Source organism: Rattus rattus, chromosome 11, assembly GCF_011064425.1.
Source record: "Rattus rattus isolate New Zealand chromosome 11, Rrattus_CSIRO_v1, whole genome shotgun sequence".
NCBI lineage: Eukaryota > Metazoa > Chordata > Mammalia > Rodentia > Muridae > Rattus > Rattus rattus.
This window is the reverse complement of record NC_046164.1, coordinates 98015684-98038120: the sequence shown is the minus strand read 5'-3', so window position 1 is coordinate 98038120 and position 22437 is coordinate 98015684. Positions and strand designations below refer to the sequence as shown.

The 22437-nt window shown below is 38.9% G+C and overlaps 1 protein-coding gene across 3 annotated transcripts in view; it reads left to right on the top strand.

Annotated features, from left to right (window-relative positions):
* The window catches only part of Acyp2 (acylphosphatase 2), a 153130-nt gene extending 131705 nt beyond the window's left edge, over nucleotides 1-21425 (top strand). For all 3 annotated transcript variants that reach the window (XM_032917118.1, XM_032917117.1, XM_032917119.1), the window contains one exon: nucleotides 20689-21425. In XM_032917118.1, coding sequence (XP_032773009.1) covers nucleotides 20689-20721 — 33 coding nt within the window. In that variant the 3' untranslated portion in view covers nucleotides 20722-21425. The remainder of the gene's footprint in view (nucleotides 1-20688) is intronic.
* Nucleotides 21426-22437: the final 1012 nt, after the last annotated feature.

The following is a 22437-nucleotide window of genomic DNA, read 5'->3' as shown; positions in this document are numbered from 1 at the left end:
GCCTTTATATGTTACTTGGCTTTTTTCCCTTACTGCTTTTAATATTCTTTCTTTGTTTTGTGCATTTGATGTTTTGACTATTATGTGACAGGAGGAATTTCTCTTCTGGTCCAATCTATTTGGAGTTCTGTAGGCTCCTTGTATGTTTATGGGCCTCTCTTTCTTTAAGTTAGGTAAGTTTTCTTCTATAATTTTGTTGAAGATATTTACTGGCCCTTTAAGTTGGGAGTCTTCACTCTCTTCTATACCTATTATCCTTAGGTTGTTTTTATCATTGTGTCCTGGATTTCCTGGATGTTTTGGGCTAGGAGCTTTTTGTGTTTTACATTATCTTTGATGGTTGTGTCAAATTTATCTATGGTATCTTCTGTCTCTGAGATTCTCTCTCTTCTATCTCTTGCATTCTGTTGGTGATGCTTGCATCTATGACTCCTGATCTCTTCTCTAGGTTTTCCATCTCCTGGGTTGTCTCCCTTTGTGATTCCTTTATTGTTTCTAGTTCCATTTTTAGATCCTGGATGGTTTTGTTCAATTCCTTCACCTCTTTGTTTGTGTTTTCCTGTAATTCTTTAAGGGACTTTTGTGTTTCCTCTGTAAGGGCTTCTGCTTGTTTACTTGTGTTGTCCTGTATTTCTTTAAGGGAGTTATTTATGTCCCTCCATCATCATCATAAAATGTGATTTTAAATCTAAATCTTGCTTTTCCATTGTTTTTGGATATCCAGTATTTGTTTTGGTGGGAGAGCTGGGCTCTGATGATGCCAAGCAGTCTTGATTTCTGTTGCTTAGGTTCCTGAGCTTGCCTCTTGCCATCAGGTTGTCTTTGGTGTTAGCTGGTCTTGCTGTCTCTTGACAGTGACTTGACCCTCCTGTAGGCCTGTGTGTCTGCTCTCCTGTAGACCTGTTTTCATTCAGCAGGATCTGGGAACAGAGAGCTCTACTCTCTGGTGTGTAGGTGCTCTGGCCAACTGGCTCATCTCAGTACAGGCAGAAACCAGAAGGGTCCTGCTCCTGACTGCTCCTAAGTCCCTTTGTCTAGAGGGCATGGATGGTATTAAGTGATTTCCTCTTGGGTCAGGAATATGGGCAGAAATTAGTTGTCTCCCCTGATTTCTCAGGAATGTCCGCACTTCTGAGGGTCTAGTTCTCTCCCTCATGGGATTTGTGTGCAGGGAGTGGTTTGACTGGTTTAATTCAGTTCTGGGCACAGGCAGGAACCAGCCAGTTCCTGCCACTGACTGCTTTTATATTTCTGTGTCCAGAGGCACTGTGCAGTTTCCACTTGGACCAGGGATGTGGGCAGAAGTGGGCAGAAGTGGCGGTCTGTCCTGAGGTCTCAAGATTGTCCACACTTCTGGGAGTTCAACTCTCTCCCAGAGATTAAGTGTGTTTTTAACGTTTCGTGTAGAAATTTTAATGAAACTAATTTTTGTTTCTTTTTATGTTTATTATTTCTTTACCAAAATCACATTGCTCTAACAATGACACAGTAGCAACAGAATAAATATTTTCATTATGTATGCATTTCTTACCTGTTTGATGAGGATTATACATTTTGTGAAAAGAATTTTTAGGGAAGGAAAATCACAATGATCTTGCATGAATGACTTCCTAGCACCTTCAGGTCATCTTTGAATTATGAATAACAAAACAGTGTTGGTGAATATCAAATGACCATGGAAAGGGCTTTTGTCTAATGCTATATATAATATAATGCTATGTATTATCATTATTATTATCATCATCATCATCATCATCATCATTATATTGTGTGTGCATGTGTGTGTTGTGTGTGTGGGTGTGTGTGTATTTGTGTTCATATGTGCATGAGTATGTGTGTGGCCATGAATTTGTATGTGTATGTGTCTGTCACCAACCATCAGCCCCATTGGAGTTTCTGTAACATTCTCTGTAATTCTTTGTTGTAGATGGTGGATATTTAGCCATCAGATACAGTAAGTGCCATACATTCATTGCTTTGGCAGCAGCAAATCAGCCATCTATGGCCTTTGAAAATAAGCTTAGGCTACTGACTTTCCAGGGTCAGTGTGAAAGTGTGAAAGTGTGAAAGGACCTTGCTCTGTAATTGCTTGTAATTGCTTATATGTTCTTGATAATGTGCCTCCTTGACATTAATATTCATATTCTAAGACAGACTCTGTCTTGTTTTTAGATTCTGATGTCATTACTTGATAACAACATTGAACGAATGAGTCAATGTCTTCCTCAGGTTTATAGATCTCACGCCTGATTGGGTATTCTAGGTCCTATACCATCCACATACAGAAAGAAACCCTGAGTATGGATTCAAGTCTGATTTTTTATCACATGAAACAAAAGCTTTTAAAAATACTCTTTGAAAGCTAAAAAGAACTTTTGCCCATGGTATTCTTCTATAAAATAAAACAAGTTAATGGGCATAGCTATTCTCTCAACGGTTGCTGGAGGCCTTGGGACCTCACTAATGACCCTCATCTAAGCCTGTGAAACAAGGTGATTCATTGCAGTTGGTTCATTTATGAGGAAAACAGCTCCTCCCATTTTCCTTCATTTCTTGTGAGTGAGTTTATGCAAACCAGAAATAAACACAATGAGTAGCTTTACTTGGTGTCCAGAGAGAGTTTCATAACATGGCGAGGGGATCAAGTTCATTCTGCAGCCCAGCTACAGGCATGCTGCCATCTTCTAACAGCATGTGACTGTTAATGTGTATTTTCCTTAGTACCTCAACAGATAAGACAAACACACACTCATGTATTTATTGTATCAATTTAGGGTTTTCAAGCCTTTTACACACAAGATCTTTTTTCAATATTTTACATGAAACTTCATGCTTTATGGTACAGTATTTTTCTTTGAAACAAGAGAATGGAGTGTGTGTGTGTGTGTGTGTGTGTGTGTGTGTGTGTAGAATACCAATCTACCACAGGCTTCACTGCCCTTAGATTAAAATTCAAGCACCTCAGGAGCATTTCAAGATCTGGAAACTCAGTTTGAAAACTGACCTATTAGCCTATCATTGAGCAAAGCTACAGAGACTAGAGTCTATGGAGAAATCATACATAGAAACAGCACCAGCAACACTGCTTCCCCTGTAATTCAAGTGAGTATTGCCTGCAGAAAGTAGGAATGTGAGTTCCTAGGATGATATGAAAACTGCTATCTAACTATTATCCTTGACTGAAAAAAGGAGGCAAAATTAAAGCTCTAGAAAGCCAACATCATCAATAATTCATAGCAGTTCTATTTCCTGGGACTCAAGTGTAATTATCTTTTCAGATATCACTGCAGGACTGGTATAAAACATAACCCAAAATGAGGAAGCAGACAGTAAGAAAGAATTACAGCAAATGAATTAGAAGCTAATGTGGTGCTTGCCAACCTCAAGCTTTTAAGCTAGGATTAATAATGGAAAGGCAGTGCATGACATTTTTGCCATTCTTTCTTCTCAAACAGGTTATTTATTTAGTTATATGTGAACAAATACTTCATTATAAAAATAAATGATTAAATAGTGTTTTGATAATGTGCCTAAAAACTTGTCTGTGGATTATCCAGGAGACCCCAGATCATGCATAACTAACCTGAGAGTAGAGTCTTCATCTTTACAAAGAGGGTACCACTACTGTCATCACAAAGATCCTGGAAAGGCTGAAGAGAGTGCTTGGTTGTGAATCACCTAATGCACCGTCTAGGTCACATAGTAGGCTCTTAATAAGTGTTACTGCAGTCAAGTATCCTCTGCCTTTTCTCATTTAGGAAGCTCTGGGATCCCCAGAGTTACATACTTCTAGGGAAATTCCACTCCCAAGGCCTCCTAATCTTGGCAGAAGTGCTTCTCAGCTGTAGTGTAGAGTATCCCATCAATCAACATCTTCAAATTAGTAAGTCTGGGAAAGTATTCTAGGCATGAGCTGTGACCAGTGTTCTGAGAAACTGCCACCAGTCAAATGGCCTAGGAATGGAGAAGATTGTCATGTGGAACCATGACTACAACCTCCAGCTCTTTTGGCAAGGTGATAGATATGCCTTCACTTTTGTTTTATTCAATAGTAAGAATGTTCTAGTATAGTAGCAATAGAAGTAGACTTTGTGATCTAATGCTTGGTTGTAGGGAATTCCTAGAACTTCCCTGAAACAAACCCTACAGGGAGCAAGGGGGCTGCCATTGAATTTCACAGATCACATGGGCATAACAGCAATCTTCTACCACAACTGTTAGCTTCAGAACCATGATGTCTTAGCATTACTGCCCCTAGTACATGTAACTCAGGTCAAAGTTCAAATTTCATGTAAATATCACAGACTGTAAGAGCATAAATTATATTTGAAATCTTAAATCCAAGGCAAGTCAGGGAAATATAGCTCCTAACTTTGTTGGGTCTAAATAAAAGAACAGCAGGAGTTTGAACTGGAAATTGACCAGGTTAACATACCATGCTACTGTTGTTCAATAAAATCATATGCTATGGGATTCAGAAATAGTAGATATCTTTGTTTGTTACTAGTGTACAATTTTAGTCTTTGGTTTTGCTGTAGCCACCTCCTCATATCTGAAGGAAAACCAACACTGTTGAGTCAACAGAATAGAAACAGAAACACACAGGTAAAGGAACTTCCAAATACTACTGGGACCAAGTACAATATAAACTGAACAATGATTTGGGAAGCTTACTTAGCAAGACAACATCACTGATGTGGTTGAAGTGGAGACCGGGTTAGAACTGTTTTAGGGGTAAGGATGGAGGAAGAAATGGAGACAGCAAGAACAGATAAAGCTCTTGAGCTGTCTGACTATAGAAGAGGAGAGACTAGAGAAGAGGAGATGGAACAGCTTCACAGAGCTTCAGGATTCTACTGATGGCCAGTTCAGCCAGCCTAGATTTTGAATTCAATACCTTTGGATATTTCTGAACATCCTGTCCCAGAAGTGTACTGAGGAAGAACTGTATTAAGGACACACTGTTCAGTATGTTCTCTGTCCCAGATATGTTAAGATCTATTCCTACAGGAAGCCAAATGAAAAATGAGTTGGCCAGACACTCTTGTATTTTCACCCTTTACCCTGGCTTTTCCATTTCCCTCAAAAATGCTCTTAAGCAAATTGAAGCTAATGCCATTAGCAGATGGAGGACTATTAGCCAGTTTAGAGCCAAATGCCAGCCCACCCATAGCAGTCCTATTGTAAGCATCTTTATGGCCTTCTTCCTGGCTCTATTTTATGCTCCTCTATTATTTTCATTCTTAAGTGTTAACTCTCTTGTTAGCAGTTTAATATGTTCTTACAAATCATTTTAAAATATGTAGGGGACAAAACATGGTATAATAAATATAAAAAACTGTGGTCCTTTTCCCTTTTCTAATACTAATTCTGTAACATTCTAAATGGGAACTACAAGACAAGGGTTATCTATAGATTTGTGGTCTACAACCAACTTTGCTGGAGACCCTTTTCTACTAAAGGAAGGAACACAATGTCTTTCCACCATAAAAACATCTTGTTCATGGCCATGAATTCTTGGACTGAGATATGGTTACCTCAGATCTAGCAAGGCTGGAGACAGACTGGACTGACTCTGAGGGCTGTGCCTGTCTGCAAGCAGATGCATTCCCCTGGCAACCAATCACTTTGAAAACAGCTTGTAGATAAATGAATCAAAATAGTTCAGGTGCCTTTGTGTACAAAGCCATCTCACTGGCCCTTTACTTAGAATCTCATGTCCTAACAAATAGTTTGTATAAAATCATTATGTGCATACTTACTTTTTTATTTTCATTCATTCAGCCCCAAAGGTGCAATATATCAGGCTAAATATGTCATATTCTGCCCAAAATGTGTCATATTCAGCTCTAAATGCATATGAATGAAATAGTGAAAACACAATTTAAGCCAACATTGAGGCAAATATCTAGTTAACATATGCTTCATTTCCAGGGAAACTTGGGTCTCTGGGGTAGAAATTATAAATAAAAATATTAAAAATTCATAGCAAGATAATTTTAATGCTCTTGTAGAAGGACATAGGATATAAATCAATAAACATATAAACAAAAAACCATAAAAAGGATGTTTGCTTGCTTCTGTTACAATTTACTTATTTTTTATAAAGAAAATAATTAGCATGTAGGGAATAATTACTACTTTTTATAACTCTTGTTCAAATACATTTAATTAAATTTCTGTAGTAGGAAAATACAGAACTTGAAGCATTTTCCACAATCACGTTGATTTATCCATCAAAGCTCCTGGCTTTCTCACCAGGCATTGTGACTCTCATTCGTAAGACCACATGAAGCTCAAGAAGAAGGATGACCAAAGTGCAGATACTTCAGTCCTTCTTAGAAGAGGGAACAAAAATACTCAGAGGAGGAGATATGGAGACTAAGTTTGGAGAAGAGACTGAAAGAATGGCCAATCAGAGCCTGCCCCCACCTGGGGATCCAGTCCATATACATACAGCCTCCAAACTCAGACAATATTGCTGATACCAAGAAGTAAATGCTGACAGGAGCCTGATATAGCTGTCTCCTGAGGGGCTCTGCCAGAGCATGACAAATGCAGAGATGAATGCTAGCAGCCAACCATTGAACTGAGAATGGGATCCCCAGTGGAGGAGTTATAAAAAGGATTGAAGGAGCTGAAGGGGCTTGCAGCCCTATAAGAACAATACCAACCAACCAGAGCTCCCAGGGACTAAACCACCACCCAAGGAGTACACATGGAACAGACCCATGGTTCTAGCTGCATATGTAGCAGAGGATGGCTTTGTTGGGCACCAATGAGAGGAGAAGCCCTTGGTCCTGCCAAGGCTGGACTCCCCAGTATAGGGGAATGTCAGGGCAGGGAGGTGGGAAGGGTGGGTGGTTGGGTGGGGGAACACCCTCATAGAAGAAGGGGGAGGGGGATGGTATATGGGGTTTATGGATGGGAAACTAGGAAAGGGATAACATTTGAAATGTGAATTTAAAAAATACAATAAAAAATAATATGATCCTATATTTTCATTTTAAGCTTTATTCCAAAGTTCCAGGGTCTAGAATTGGCCCCCACATCATAAAACTGTGCACAGGCAGTTCTCCAAACCCTCCTATGAATTTTGTCACATGCTGTCTTTGCTGCTCTAGTACTAAGATAAATTTTGTCTAGCCTCCACTATCAAGTCATCTGTGCCTGTCTTGGGTATTGTACATCTCATAACCTAGTCACCCACATAGTTATATTCACATAAAACCTATGAATAATGCATCTGTAAACATGCATCTATAAAACATGCATGTACTCTATGGTGCATGTACCACCACTGATGTACTTTATATAAGCTGCTTAATTTGATAAATTGAATTCATTTAGGTAAGAAGTCTTCTGAAATCTGAAGCATAAGATTTTTTTGGGAATTGAAATTGAACCTTTCCTTTTAAGCTGCAACAACAAGGTTAATTATAACTGGACTCTGTGGTACCAATGACCCTTCTTAGTGGGAGTTCCTTTTGCTCTGCTGAGAACTTTAACTTAATCCCATCTCCATCTTTACTCTCTGAGTTAGCATGAAAACTTCAGATAGATGCATGCCCACTAAGTCCACTTGATTGTTCAGATCTCTACCACCTCTACCTACTTCCATTCCTCTGCCTACTCACATACCCTCTACTCATGTGTTCTTTTGTATCCTAAAACCAGTCAGGATGTCTGTAGTTATATGTTGCTAGCTATCTTGTATAGCCCACCAACTTAGGTTTGAATTTTATTTTCATGTCTCTCTTCTTTTTTTGTCCTTGTCACTCCCTACTTATGTCAAGCTCTTATCTGTTTGGCAGAAATACAAATTAAACTTGCTTCTGAGACATGATGCAATCTTAGCAAGTGCTATGGAAGAGGTGAGATTTGGGTCTTTCCTACCAGTGTATGCTCTGGACAGCTTATTGCTGAATCTCAGTGGGTGTAGTGGAATCTTAGAAATGAAGGAGACCCAAATCCTGTGGGGGAGAGAGCTGAACCTTCAGAAGTGTGAACACTCCTGAGAAATCAGAGGAGACTACCCTCTGCCCACATTCCTGACCCAAGAGGGAATTGCCTAGTGCCACGTGTGCCCACTGAGCACAGGGACCTAGGAGAAGTCAAGGGCAGGAGCCTCTGCTAAGAGCTGAAAGGCAGCCACCAGGAGCAGAGTAGTCTGTTCCCGGAACCTGTTGAAAGAAAACAGGAAAGCAGGTCTACAGGAGTGCTGACACGCAGGCCTACAGGAGGGTCAAGCCACTGTCAGAGACAGCAAGACAGGCTAACACCAGAGACAACCTGATGGCAAGAGGCAAGCTCAGGAACCTAAGCAACAGAAACTATCATTCTTGGCATCATCAGAGCCCAGTTCTTCCACCAAAGCAAATACTGGATATCCAAACACACTGGAAAAGCAAGATTTAGATTTTTCTTTTTTAGATCCAATGGATAAGACATAATTGCCCACTTAAACACACAAAGCCCGGTACCATCCATCCCTTAGGAACATTGATAACAACCTGTAAATACACAGAGCGAGATCTTTACATCAGCCTCCATTGTCTCTTGGTAGCGGCTTCTCCTCCACTCTCCTCTCTCACCTCTCTCTTCGTTCCAGTCTCCTCCTCTTCCTTCAAACTTTTCTCCCGCCCATCCTTCCTTCTCATCCAATGACAGGCCTCCTTCTATCTTGTACCTGCCTCACCTGTGACATCATCCCACAATTCACCCTTTTTGTCTAATTAAAAAAAAAAACTTTTCTCTCAAATATAAGCTGAGCACAACTATTATCATTTTGTAATTAAAAGCATAAAATATATCTAACACTCAGTCTAACACTATATCAGTTAAACAGAATATTTAGTTACCCATTCCAGCTTAAGAAAGGCTTAAAATCTATGTTATATCTTGCTAGCTTGTATACTATCTGATAACTATCCAATAAAATATGTATTTTCAGAGTTAAACAGCCTGATAGGCTATGAGGCTATAATCAGTCTTCAACCTCGTCAGAAATCTGAGAATGACCAAATATCTATACACATAGGAAGCCTAACACAGCTTTCAGAACTGAGATGTAGAGACAAATCTCCACTAGAACAGTCCCCTGTTAGCAACATGTGAGTGCAAGTCTTCAGCCTTCTGGCCCAAAATCAACTGACAGACTCTTGAAATGCAGATTTTGAAGGGCAGATCACCATGTCTTGGCAGAGTTTATCAGTCAACCATTCTGCATAATTTGTCCTTTTCTGGACAGTATTAGTCTGCAGATGAAACAGGCAGTTTTGTCCAGTGGCTGCCTAGTCACAAAGTATTTCCTCACCTGGAGGTAGAGATGTTCAAATTCTTCATTAAATCCACCAAAGGGGAACGGTTAGGAGCAGATATTTCTCAACAAAAGATAAATAACTTTAAATCTCAAATTTTGTGGATTTCTGACGTTTTTGAAAACTATCTACCTATATAAGACAATCTGGACTGTTGTCTTTATACCTTAATAATATCTTGAAAGTACTCTCACATAGTCAGCAATATGTTTGCTATTTGGCCCTTAACTCACATGTGTAATCAACTCAGAAGTTTGTAATGACATCAATAGAAGGACTGGATTTAAACCTTGTACTTTTAAACTTTTAACAAATAAATTCTATATCAAAGCAAAAATGTGATTTTAGCTTAGTTAACAAATGAGATTATGACTGTATAACTCAATCTACCTAATTCCTCCCTGTTAAATTACAAGCATTTCTAAATTCCTCATAAAAACAACTTTAGAATAACCACTTCCAGCCCCCCAAAAGTCCAGGGCATTGGGGCGACGACTCCTCCATAACTTCTTCAAGCTGTACATGGGCGTTGAGATATCCTTGGGGGTAAGGGGTAGGAAGAATAAAGCAAATGCTGTAGCCTATGTGTCCTGACTGGACCCAGCTGAAAGTCCTTGAGACCAGGAATCCAAGTAGGCACATTCTGCAAAATACAACTCTCAAGACAAAAGTTTAGAATCGAGATATCTTGTCTGATTCTCCTGAGTCAATTTTTTCAGGTGGTCTAACTCTATCAAATCTGATCAGTATGACTCTGTGAGGTTTCCAGAACCTAATTACACTTTTTAAAAATACAAAGACAAAATCTTTCTCCCAAAATACTGTGTTCCTTGGTCTGTATCTTGCACTCTCTCCCAGAGTAATAACCATAAAACTCAAAGTTACACCCATTATGAAGATTAAACAATTTTTTAAAAAAGGAAGCAAGCTAAACAATGAGCCTGATAGGCTTTTGTACTCTATGATATCAGGAAATGAACCCAAAATTCCCGTGGAGCCCACATTAAGAGAAATCGTGCTTCCTGTTGTGGTAAATATCAAAAGTAACCACAAACCCTTGCTAGCCGGCATCAACGAGCCATATGGCCTTTAGCAGGGTAATTCATAAAACAAACCAAATATCTTCTATCAATCCCAATATCAATAAGCAACATATCAAACCAGGACTTTTGCCCAAAATATCTCAATCTGTTAAGCTCTCTACCCAGAGCCACAGATTTTTATTTAACCTTAATAACTTCTATAATATATGTCTGCATTCACTCTCCCCGGTGTTACAGACATTTATCACAACTTTCTACTTGGAGTTAGCAACCAATTTTTCTCTATCTAAGTTCCAAACCATAGATGAAAATCCCCACGTGATTCGGGTAATCTCTTTACTCTCCTTAAAACAAACTTAAACACCTTCTATCAATTCTAAAACCAATAAGCAACTTAAAACTCAGGACTTTAGCCCAAAATATATCCATCTGTTAAGCTCTCTACCCAGAGCCACAGATTTTTATTTAACCTTAATAACTTCTATAATATATGTCTGCATTCACTCTCCCTGGTGTTACAGTCATTTATCACAACTCTCTACTTGGAGGTAGTGACTAATTTTCCCCTATCTAAGTTCTGAACCGTGGATGAAAATCCCCACCTGATTCAGGTAATCTCTTTACTTCTTCTTTCTAAAAACAAACTTAATCACCTTTTAATAATGCCTGTAATTAAGAAGTAGCTTGTCTAACTAGGATTTCAACCCAAAATTCCTGTGGAGCCATTGTTAAAAAGAATGTGAGTACCCGGAAAGACTCTGAACAACTTTCTTTAAAAAGCAGCTTTTAATCTCTAACTCTCTGAGCTGCCATTACTTATCACACAGTAGGGGACCTACAGCCTGCCAGTCCAGGTTGCTTCGCCTTTTCTTTGAATTCCCGCCCTAGAGATATCACATGACTTAACATGGCACTGGCCTCCTCTTAGAAAATAAAAGCTTTCTCTCAACTCTTAGGATTACTAGTGGATTCTTGCCCATCACAATGGTTCGCCATCTGTTGTTGTAAATATATAAAAATAAAAAAATGTATTGTTGTCTTTTACCTCGCTAGGTCTGGCACCGCAGTGCCCCAAGATATCTGCTAGATATCTTGGCAGAAACACATCCCAACTCCTTGGCGGCCCATTGTCTCCTGCTGCTGCACACGTTCCTACACTCAAACTGTCACATAAAATAACACACAACACAATAATCTTAGATCCAATTGATAAGATATAATTGCCCACTTAAACATACAAAACCTGGTACCATCCATCCCTTAGGAATATTGATAACAACCTGTAATTCACAGAGCGAGATCTTTACGTCAGCCTCCATTGTCCTGCCACAGCTTCTTTCTCTCTCTCCTCTCTCCCTCTCCAAGATTTAGATTTAAAATCACATTTTATGATGATGATGGAGAGCTATAAGAAGGACATAAGTAACTCCCTTAAAGAAATACAGGACAGCACAGGTAAACAAGCAGAAGCCCTTACAAAGGAAACACAAAAATCCCTTAAAGAATTACAGGAAAACACAAACAAAGAGGTGAAGGAATTGAACAAAACCATCCAGGATCTAAAAATGGAACTAGAAACAATAAAGGAATCACAAAGGGAGACAACCCAGGAGATGGAAAACCTAGAGAAGAGATCAGGAGTCAGAGATGCAAGTATCACCAACAGAATACAGGAGATAGAAGAGAGAGAATCTCAGAGACAGAAGATACCATAGATAAATTTGACACAACCATCAAAGATAATGTAAAACACAAAAAGCTCCTAGCCCAAAACATCCAGGAAATCCAGGACACAATGATAAAAAACAACCTAAGGATAATAGGAAGAGAAGAAAGTGAAGATGCCCAACTTAAAAGGGCAAGTAAATATCTTCAACAAAATTATAGAAGAAAACTTACCTAACTTAAAGAAAAGAGGCCCATAAACATACAAGGGCCTACAGAACTCCAAATAGATTGGACCAGAAGAGAAATTCCTCCTGTCACATAATAGTCAAAACATCAAATGCACAAAACAAAGAAAGAATATTAAAAGCAGTAAGGGAAAAAAGCCAAGTAACATATAAAGGCAGACCTATCAGAATTACAACAGGCTTCTCACCAAAGACTGTGAAAGTCAGAAGATTCTGGGCAGATGTCATACAAACCCTAAGAGAACACAAATGCCAGCCCAGGCTAACGATATCCAGCAAAATTCTCAATTAACATAGATGGAGAAACCAAGATATTCCATGACAAAACCAATTTTATGCAATATCTTCCTACAAATACAGCCCTAATAGATGGAAAACTCCAACACAAGGAAGGAAACTACACCCTAGAAAAAGCAAGAAAGTAATCTCCTTGCAACAAAACCAAAGAATAGAGAGACACAAACATAATTTCATGTCTAAATATGAAAGTAACAGGAAGAAACAATCACTATACCTTAATATCTCTTAACATCAATGAATTAAATTTCCCAATCTAAAGATACACACTAACAAACTGGACACTTAAAGAGGACCCAGCCTTTTGTTGCATAGAGGAAACACACCTCAGAGACAAAGACAGGCACTACCTGAGAGTAAATGGCTGAAACTTTCTAAGCAAATAGTCCCAAGAAACAACCTGGAGTAGCCATTCTAATATCGAATAAAACCGAGTTTCAACCAAAAGTCATCAAAAAAGATAAGGAAGGACACTTCTTGTTCATCAAAGGAAAATCCACCAAGATGAACTCTCAATCCTAAATATCTATACTCCAAATGCAAGGGCACCTACACTCATAAAAGAAACCTTACTAAAGCTCAAATCACACATTGCACCTCACACAATAGCATTAGGAGATTTCAACACCTCACTCTCATCAATGGACAGATCATGGAAACAGAAATTAAACAGAGACATAGAGAAACTAACAAGTTATGAACAAAATGGAATTAACAGATATTTATAGAACATTCCATCCTAAAAAATAAAAGGATATACCTTCTTCTCAGTACCTCATGGTACCCTCTCCAAAATTGACTATATAATTGGTCACAAAAAAGGCCTCAACAGATACAGGATGATAGAAATAATCCCATGAAACCTATCAGATCACCACAGACTAAGGCTGGTCTTCTATAACAATAAAAATGACAGAATGCCCGTATACACATGGAAATTCAACAACACTCTACTCAATGATAACTTGGTCAAGGAAGAAATAAAGAAAGAAACTAAAGTCATTTTAGAATTTAATGAAAATGAAGGTACAACATACTCAAACTTATGGGACACAATGAAAGTAGTGCTAAAAGGAAAACTCATAGCTCTGAATTCCTGCAAAAAGAAAAATGAGAGAGCATACGTTAGCAGCTTGACAGCACACCTAATAGCTCTAGAACAAAAAGAAGCAAAACACCCAAGAGGAACAGAAGGCAGGAAATAATCAAACTCAGGGCTGAAATCAACCAAGTAGAAAGAAAAGGGACTATAAAAGAATCAATAAAGCAGGAGCTGGTTCTTTGAGAAAATAAAAAAAAAAAAAATAGATAAACCCTTAGCCAGACTAACCAGAGGTCACAGAGCATGTATCCAAATTAACAAAATCAGAAATGAAAAGGGAGACATAACAACAGAATCTGAGGAAATTCAAAAAAATCATCAGATCCTACTAGAAAAGCCTATAACAAAACTGGAAAATCTGGAAGAAATGGATAATTTTCTAGACAAATGCCAGGTACCAAAGTTAAATCAGGAACAGATAAACTGTCTAAATAGCCTCATAACTCCTAAGGAAATAGAAGCAGTTATTAAAAGTCTCCCAATCAAAAAGAGCCCAGGACAAGATGGGTTTAGTGCAGAATTTTATCAGCCCTTCGTAGAAGACCTCATACCAATACTGCCCAAACTATTCCACAAAATAGAAACAGACAGAGCACTACCAAATTCCTTCTATGAATCCACAATTACTCTTATACCTAAACCACACAAAGACCCAACAAAGAAAGAAAACTTCAGACCAATTTCCCTTATGAATATTGATGTAAAAATACTCAGTAAAATTTTCACAAACCGAATCCAAGAACACATCAAAACAATCATCCACCATGATGAAGAAGGCTTCATGGCATGCAGGGATGATTCAATATATGGAAATTCCATCAATGTATCCCACTATATAAACACACTCAACAACAACAACAACATTGGATGCTGAATCATTTGACAACATTCAGCACCCCTCCATGATAAAAGTCCTGGAAAGATTAGGAATTCAAGGCCCATACATAAATGTAGTAAAAGCAATATACAGTAAACCAGTAGCTAACATTAAACTAAATGGAGAGAAACTTAAAGCAATCCTACTAACATCAGGGACTAGACAAAGCTGCCACTCTTTCCCTACTTATTCACTATAGTACTGGAAGTCCTAGACAGAAAAATCAGACAACAAAAAGAGGTCAAAGGGATACAAATTGGAAAGGGGGAAGTCAAAATATCACTATTTGCAGATGATATGATAGTATGCTTAAGTAACCCCAAGAGTTCCACCAGAGAATGTCTAAGCCTGATAAACAACATCAGCAAAGTAGCTAGGTATAACATTAACTCAAACAAATCAGTAGCCTTTCTCTACTCAAAAGATAAACAGAATCAGAAAGAAATTAGGGAAATGAAACCCTTCATAATAGTCCCAAATAATATAAAATATTTTGCTGTGACTCTAACCACGCAAGTCAAAGACTTGTATGACAAGAACTTCAAGTCTCTGAAGAAAGAAATTGAAGATCTCAGAAAATAAAAAGACCTTCCATGCTCATGGATTGGCAGGATTAATATAGTAAAACTGGCCATCTTGCCAAAAGCAATCTACAGATTCAATGTAATCCACCTCAAAATTCCAACTCAATTCATCATTGAGTTAGAAAGAGCAATTTACATATTCATTTTGAAAAACAAAAAACCCCAGGATATTGAAAACTATATTCAACAATAAATGAGCCTCAAGCTGTATTACAGAGCATTAGTGATAAAAACTGTATGGTATTGGTACAGAGACAGGCGGATATATTATTGGAATAGAATTTTAGACCTAAAAATTAACCCTCACACCTATGGTCACTTGATCTTTGACAATGAAACTAAAACCATCCAATAGAAAAAAAAGGAGAGCATTTTCAACAAATGGTGCTGGTTCAACTGGAGGTCAGCATGTAGAAGAATGGAAATCGATTCATTCTTATCACCCTGTCCAGAGCTTAAGTCCAAGTAGATCAAGGACCTCCACATCAAACCAGACACACTCAAACTAATAGAAGAAAAACTGGGGAAGAGTCTCAATCACATGGGCACTGGGGAAAATTTCCTGAACAAAACACCAATGGCTTCTGCTCTAATATCAACAATTGAGAAATGGGACCTCATAAATTGCAAAGCTTCTATAAGGCAAAGGATACTGTCATTAGGACAAATAGCAACCAACATATTGGGAAAAAAAATCTTTACCAATCCTACATCTAATAGAGGGCTAATATCTAATATATACAAAGAACTCAAGAAGTTATACTTTAGAGAACCAAATAACCCTATTAGAAATGGGGTAGACCTATTAAAAAATGGAGTTCAGAGCTAAACAAAGAATTCACAGCTGAGGAATGCCGAATGGCTGAGAAACATCTAAAGAAATGTTCAACGTCTTTAGTAATAAGGAAATGCAAATCAAAACAACCCTGAGATTTCACCTCACACCAGTGAGAATGGCTAAGATCAAAAACTCAGGTGACAGCAGATGCTGGCGAGGATGTGGAGAAAGAGGAACACTCCTCCATTGTTGGTGGGATTGCAGACTGGTACAACCATTCTGGAAATCAGTCTGGAGGTTCCTCAGAAAATTGGACATTGAACTACCTGAGGACCCAGCTATACCTCTCTTGGGCATATACCCAAAAGATGCCCCAACATATAACAAAGACACATGCTCCACTATGTTCATAGCAGCCTTATTTATAATAGCCAGAAGCTGGAAAGAACCAGATGCTCTTCAACAGAGGAATGGATACAGAAAATGTGGTACATATACACAGTGGAATATTACTCAGCTATCAAAAACAATGACTTTATGAAATTCATAGGCAAATGGAGGGAACTGGAAAATATCATCCTGAGTGAGGTAACCCAATCACAGAAAAACACACATGGTATGCACTCATTGATAAGTGGCTATTAGCCCAAATGCTTGAATTGCCCTAGATGCACAGAACACATGAAACTCAAGAGGTATGACCAAAATGTGAATGCTTCACTCCTTCTTTAAAAGGGGAACAAGAATATCCTTGGCAGGGAATAGGGAAGCAAAGTTTAAAACAAAGGCAGAAGGAACACCCATTCAGAGCCTGCCCCACATGTGGCCCATACTTATACAGCCACCCAATTAGATAAGATGGATGAAGCAAAAAGTGCAGGCTGACAGGAACCGGATGTACATCTCTCCTGAGAGACACAGCCAGAATACAGCTAATACATAGGCGAATGCCAGCAGCAAACCACTGAACTGAGAATGGGACCCCGTTGAAGGAATCAGAGAAAGGACTGGAAAGAGCTTGAAGGGGCTCGAGACCCCATATGAACAACAATGCCAAGCAACCAGAGTTTCAGGGACTAAACCACTACCCAAAGACTATACATGGCCTGACCCTGGCTCCAACCTCATAGGTAGCAATGAATATCCTAGTAAGATCACCAGTGGAAGGGGAAGCCCTTGGTCCTACCAAGACTGAACCCCCAGTGAACGTGATTGTTGGGGGGAGGGCGGTAATGGGGGGAGGATGCGGAAGAGAACACGAATATAGTAAGAGAGGGGGAGGGGTTAGGGGGAATGTTGGCCTGGAAACTGGGAAAGGGAGTAACAATCAAAATGTAAATAAGAAATACTCAAGTTAATAAAGATAAAAAAAAGAAAGAGGAAGAAGAAAAGAAAAAGAAATGGGGTAGAGAGCTAAACAAAGAATTCTCAGCCGAGGAATACCAAATGGCTGAGAAACACCTAAAGAAGTGCTCAACATCCTGTCATCAGGGAAATGCAAATCAAAACAACCCTGAGATTCCACCTCACATCAGTCAGAGTTGCTAAAATAAAAAACTCAGGCAACAGCAGATGCTGGCGAAGATGTGGAAAAAGAGGAACACTCCTCCATTGTTGGTGGAATTGCAAACTGGTACAACCACTTCAGAAATCAGTCTGGCAGTTCCTCAGAAAATGGACATTGCACTATCTGAGGACCCAGCTATTTCTCTCCTCGGCATATACCCAAAAGATGTTCATACAACATACAACACCATACAACAAAGACACATGCTCCATTATGTTCATAGCAGCCTTACTTATAACATCCAGAAGCTGGAAAGAACCCAGATGCCCTGCAACAAAGGAATGGATACAGAAAATGTGGTACATCTACACAATGGAGTACTACTCTGCTGTCAAAAACAAGGACTTCATGAAATTCCTACACAAATGTATTGAGCTAGAAAATATCATTCTAAATGAGGTAACACAGTCACAGAAAAACACACAAGGTATGCACTCACTGATAAGTAAATATTAGCCCAAAAGCTCAAATTACCCAAGGTACAATCCACAGACCACAGAAGCTCAAGAAGAATGATGACCAAACTGTGGATACTTCCACTCCTACTTAAAAGGGTGGGGACAAACATATCCATAGGAGTGGATATGGAGGCAAATTTTGGAGCAGAGACTGAAGGAACAGCCATTCATACCCTGTCCCACATGTGGCCCATATATATATACAGCCAAGAAAATTAGGTAAGATTGATGAATCTAAGATGTGCATAGCTGGCTATAGATGTGTCCTGAGAGACACAGCCAGATCATGTCAAATACAGAGACAAATGCCAGCAGCAAATCACTGAACCGAGAATGGGACCCCCGTTGGAGGAATTAGAGAAAGGATTGAAAGAGCTGAAAAGGCTTTCAACCCCATAAGAACAACAATGCCAACCAACCAGAGCTTCCAGGGACTAAACTACTACCCAAAGACTTTACATGGACTGACCCATGACTCCAGCTGCATATGTAGCAGAGGATGGCCTTGTTGGGCACCAATGGAAGGAGAATCCACTAGTCCTGCCAAGAATAATGAACTACAAAGCAGGTTGGACTTTTTGACAGAAACCCAGCCCAAAACTCAAGTGGAAACAAGAGAAATTGGAGTGGGCTGTGATCCTCTACCCAACCCAACAGGCAGAACTTGTGAATTCCTGATGCCTTCCAGGAGTTACACCCAGTACATGACAGTCCTGGAGTTGCCTTAAAGAAAATGCTGACTTAGGCCCTCAGAGACATACGCCTCTTGCAGATGCCAAAAGGCCCTTGAAGCCTGTGACTTAATAATCTAGAGGGTAGTGATTGCTTTCTCGAAGACATGGTGTAGCCAGAATGGGAATTTCAGGCAAGCAGAGGCAGCAAGTACAAGCAAGGGCTGGTACATGAGGTTGTATTTCAGACACCAAACTGACCCTGCTACTCACAGCCTTTGTTTGTTTTCCATGGATGCTCAAGTCCAGCTTTCACCGTCTATTTTCTGTTTTACTCAATTTTTGTTTGGAGGGAAAGGGGCATTAGTTAAAAATGTCATTTTTGTTACAGCGTAAAGGTTTTGTTTACCCATAAAGTATTAGCAGCAGTATTTCCCCCACATGGAGAAGCCTGTGTACAAGAAGCATGGGCACCTGGAAACACTTGAACCTGGAGGGAAAGATTCCCAGCACGCAGGGCTCCCTCCTCCAGGGAGAAGAATGCGTGTTGGGCTGTCGGAGCTGCCATGTTCAGAGATTTGTGTGTGTGCCAGGGTAGCTGCTTTCTGGTTCACTAATCCCTCATTTTAATGTGTGCCTTATGCCTTGATTGGACCAGCTGAGAACACTATGTTTATTCAAGCTGTGATTGTTTTCTTTCTCACTTAAAAAATTTGTATGTTGTGGCATTTAATCATTTCATGTTTAGCAATAATTGATATTTTTGTTAAATGGGTGAGAAGTCCATTCACACACATTCTACTTTGATATTAAAACCCACATAACATATATTTTTTTAAAAAAAAATACATCTCAGTGAAAGAAGATACATGGCTATCAAGTAACATCATTCTGTGAATAGTTTTCAAACTTACATTCTTTTTTCACTTTTATTACTTGGCTCTTGGACTTTCTAAAGAGCCTATCAAAGGGTAATGTTTCCTTCTCTCTCTCTCTTTTTTTTTTTTTTTGTTAATTTTCTTTTCTGCTTCAACATTCGCCCCTTCCCTCTATATCCAGTTACCCAGAAAGACCAAGACTAGGCACTTAAACAAGAGACCTCAAAAAGCCAAGGCAAGTCAACCCAAGATTAGCAGGCTTCCTCCAACATCCCCCAGAGTCTGGATGCTAGTGTCTCCACTCAGAGCCTTGTAGTAAAAGCTGGTGTAGAATAAGATAGTTACAGAAGCTGACCTCGGGAACCTATCCCCAGATGATGTACATCTGCCATCTGCTATGCAATCTGTAAACCTAAGGTCCAGGGGCATCTCAGAAAACAGAATGGAAAGGCTCTAAGGCCAGAGGACCAGGATACGTGTCCACAGTACTCAAATGCACAAATTAAACCATAGGTATTGCTAATAAGTTAGGAATTAACAACTTCTATGAGTAAGGAGAAAAATGTTTTCAAATCAATTAGATTAGTTCATGCAATGCAATAAATTTGCTAATGTATATAGTAAGAACAGTATTTGATAGAAAAGACAGATCATCTCATTTTATTTAATATTTTACAGGAATTGTCTTTTTCATAGTTTTCTATATATATAGTACGTGTATATATACACATACATACATACACACACTAATACACACACATGGGTCTACCATATCCTTGACAATGAAAAGAATGATGAATTTCTTTTACTACTGACCACTTTATAAAATATTTTGAAAATTAAGAGTTTGTTGTTTGGTTAGTTGGTTGATTGAGTTTTTTGTTGTTGTTATTGGGGGTCATGGAGAATAACCCTACTATGAACTAAGTTGCTTAATTATTTCCTTTCTTTTTCCATGTGTAGCTATGCACTACACTATATAGTGTTCTTAGAACAGCATATACAATGTAAGCAAATTTATTTGTTTAATTAAAATTGGTATATTGAGTAATGTATTTCACTGTGACATTTTCATTAGCATGTAAGCTAATTTATAAAACATATTTTATGCAATGTGAACTTCCTTTTGACATGTTTTAGTAACTCTGTGTTTTATTTGATGTACTATATACACTCATTTCTATTTGTTTCTGTTTATAGGAAGTCCTGGCTGAGCAAGGTTGGGAGTCCTAGTTCTCGCATCGACCGGGCCGACTTTTCTAACGAAAAAACAATCTCTAAACTGGAATACTCTAATTTTAGTATTCGATATTAATAAAAGAAAACGATCAGTTGCAATGCTTATATTATAGAAGATAAAACATATTCTTAGGTTTATAATAGTAGGAAAGTAGGATTAAAAATGGAAAGGTTTTGTTCTGGAATTATACATTACTGAAATGTCTGAAACTGAAAAACTTTACTCACCTATGTTTTAGCAAGCAGAAACTAAATATTATAAAATAAAATGTCATTATAAATTATCTAATATGAACATTCAAGTTAAATATTGTCTTATGGAGTCATTTATTTCAGAAAATATTACAGTATATGTTACTTTATATTACATTATATATGTTATTTGGCTAGACATAAAATAAAATTAACCATGTAAAATTACCTATGGATACTGTTGCCTAATTGACTTTTAAAGTCCTCTGAATAATAACTTACTATTAAGGTTGAGTGATTAGCCTTAAAAATTGTTAAAATAAATTCACGTGATGATCACCATAACCAGAAAGTACTAGCAATAGACAGTTAGTGTGTAAACTTCTCCTTAAACTCAAGCCTGGTTCAGTACAAAGTTGGACTTACTATCCTTGACTTCATTGTTCTGTAGTCTGAAGAGTGTTGTTGTAAAAATATAAAAAATAAAAGAGTATTGGTGTCTTTTACCTGCTAGGTCTGCTCCACAGTGTCCCAAGGTATCTGCTAGATATCTTGGCGGAAACACATCCCAGCCGCACACTTTCCTACACTCAAACCCTCACATAAAAGAACACACAACACAATAATCTTTGACCCAGTTGGTAATATATAATCGCCCACTCAAACATACAAAGACCGGTACCATCCACCCCTTAGGAGCATTGATAACAACCTGTAAATACACAGAGCAGAATTTTTTTTTTTAATCTTTATTAACTTGAGTATTTCTTATTTACATTTCGATTGTTATTCCCCTTCCCAGTTTCTGGGCCAACATCCCCCCTGACCCCTACCCTTCCCCTTCTATGTGGGCTTCCCCTCCCCATCCTCCCCCCATTACCACCCTCCCCCCAACAATCACATTCACTAGGTGTTCAGTCTTGGCAGGACCAAGGGCTTCCCCTTCCACTGGTGCGCTTACTAGGCTATTCATTGCTACCTATGAGGTTGGAGCCCAGGGTCAGTCCATGTATAGTCTTTGGGTAGTGCCTTAGTTTGGGTAGTGCCAAGCTCTGGTTGCTTGGCATTGTTGTTCATATGACATGAAAAAAAAAAGATTCTGCTCTGTGTATTTACAAGTTGTTATCAATGTTCCTAAGGGGTGGATGGTACCGGGCTTTGTATGTTTAAGTGGCTCGAGACCCCCTTCAAGCTCTTCCAGTCCTTTACCTGATTCCTTCAACGGGGGTCCCGTTCTCAGTTCAGTGGTTTGCTGCTGGCATTGGCCTATGTATTTGCTGTATTCTGGCTGTGCCCACAGAGCAGAATCTTAATGTCACCTGCCATGGCTTCTCACCTGCTCCTCTTCCTGTCTCTCCTTTTTCCTCTAGTCTCCTCCTCTTCCTTCAAACTTCTCTCCCGCCCATCCTTCCTTCTCCTCCAATGATAGGCCTCCTTCTATTCTGTACCTGCCGGTCACCTGTATTTTACAAATTCAATGGGGAGGTGGTTCTGGTGAGGTCACCTGAGTTCTGAGTA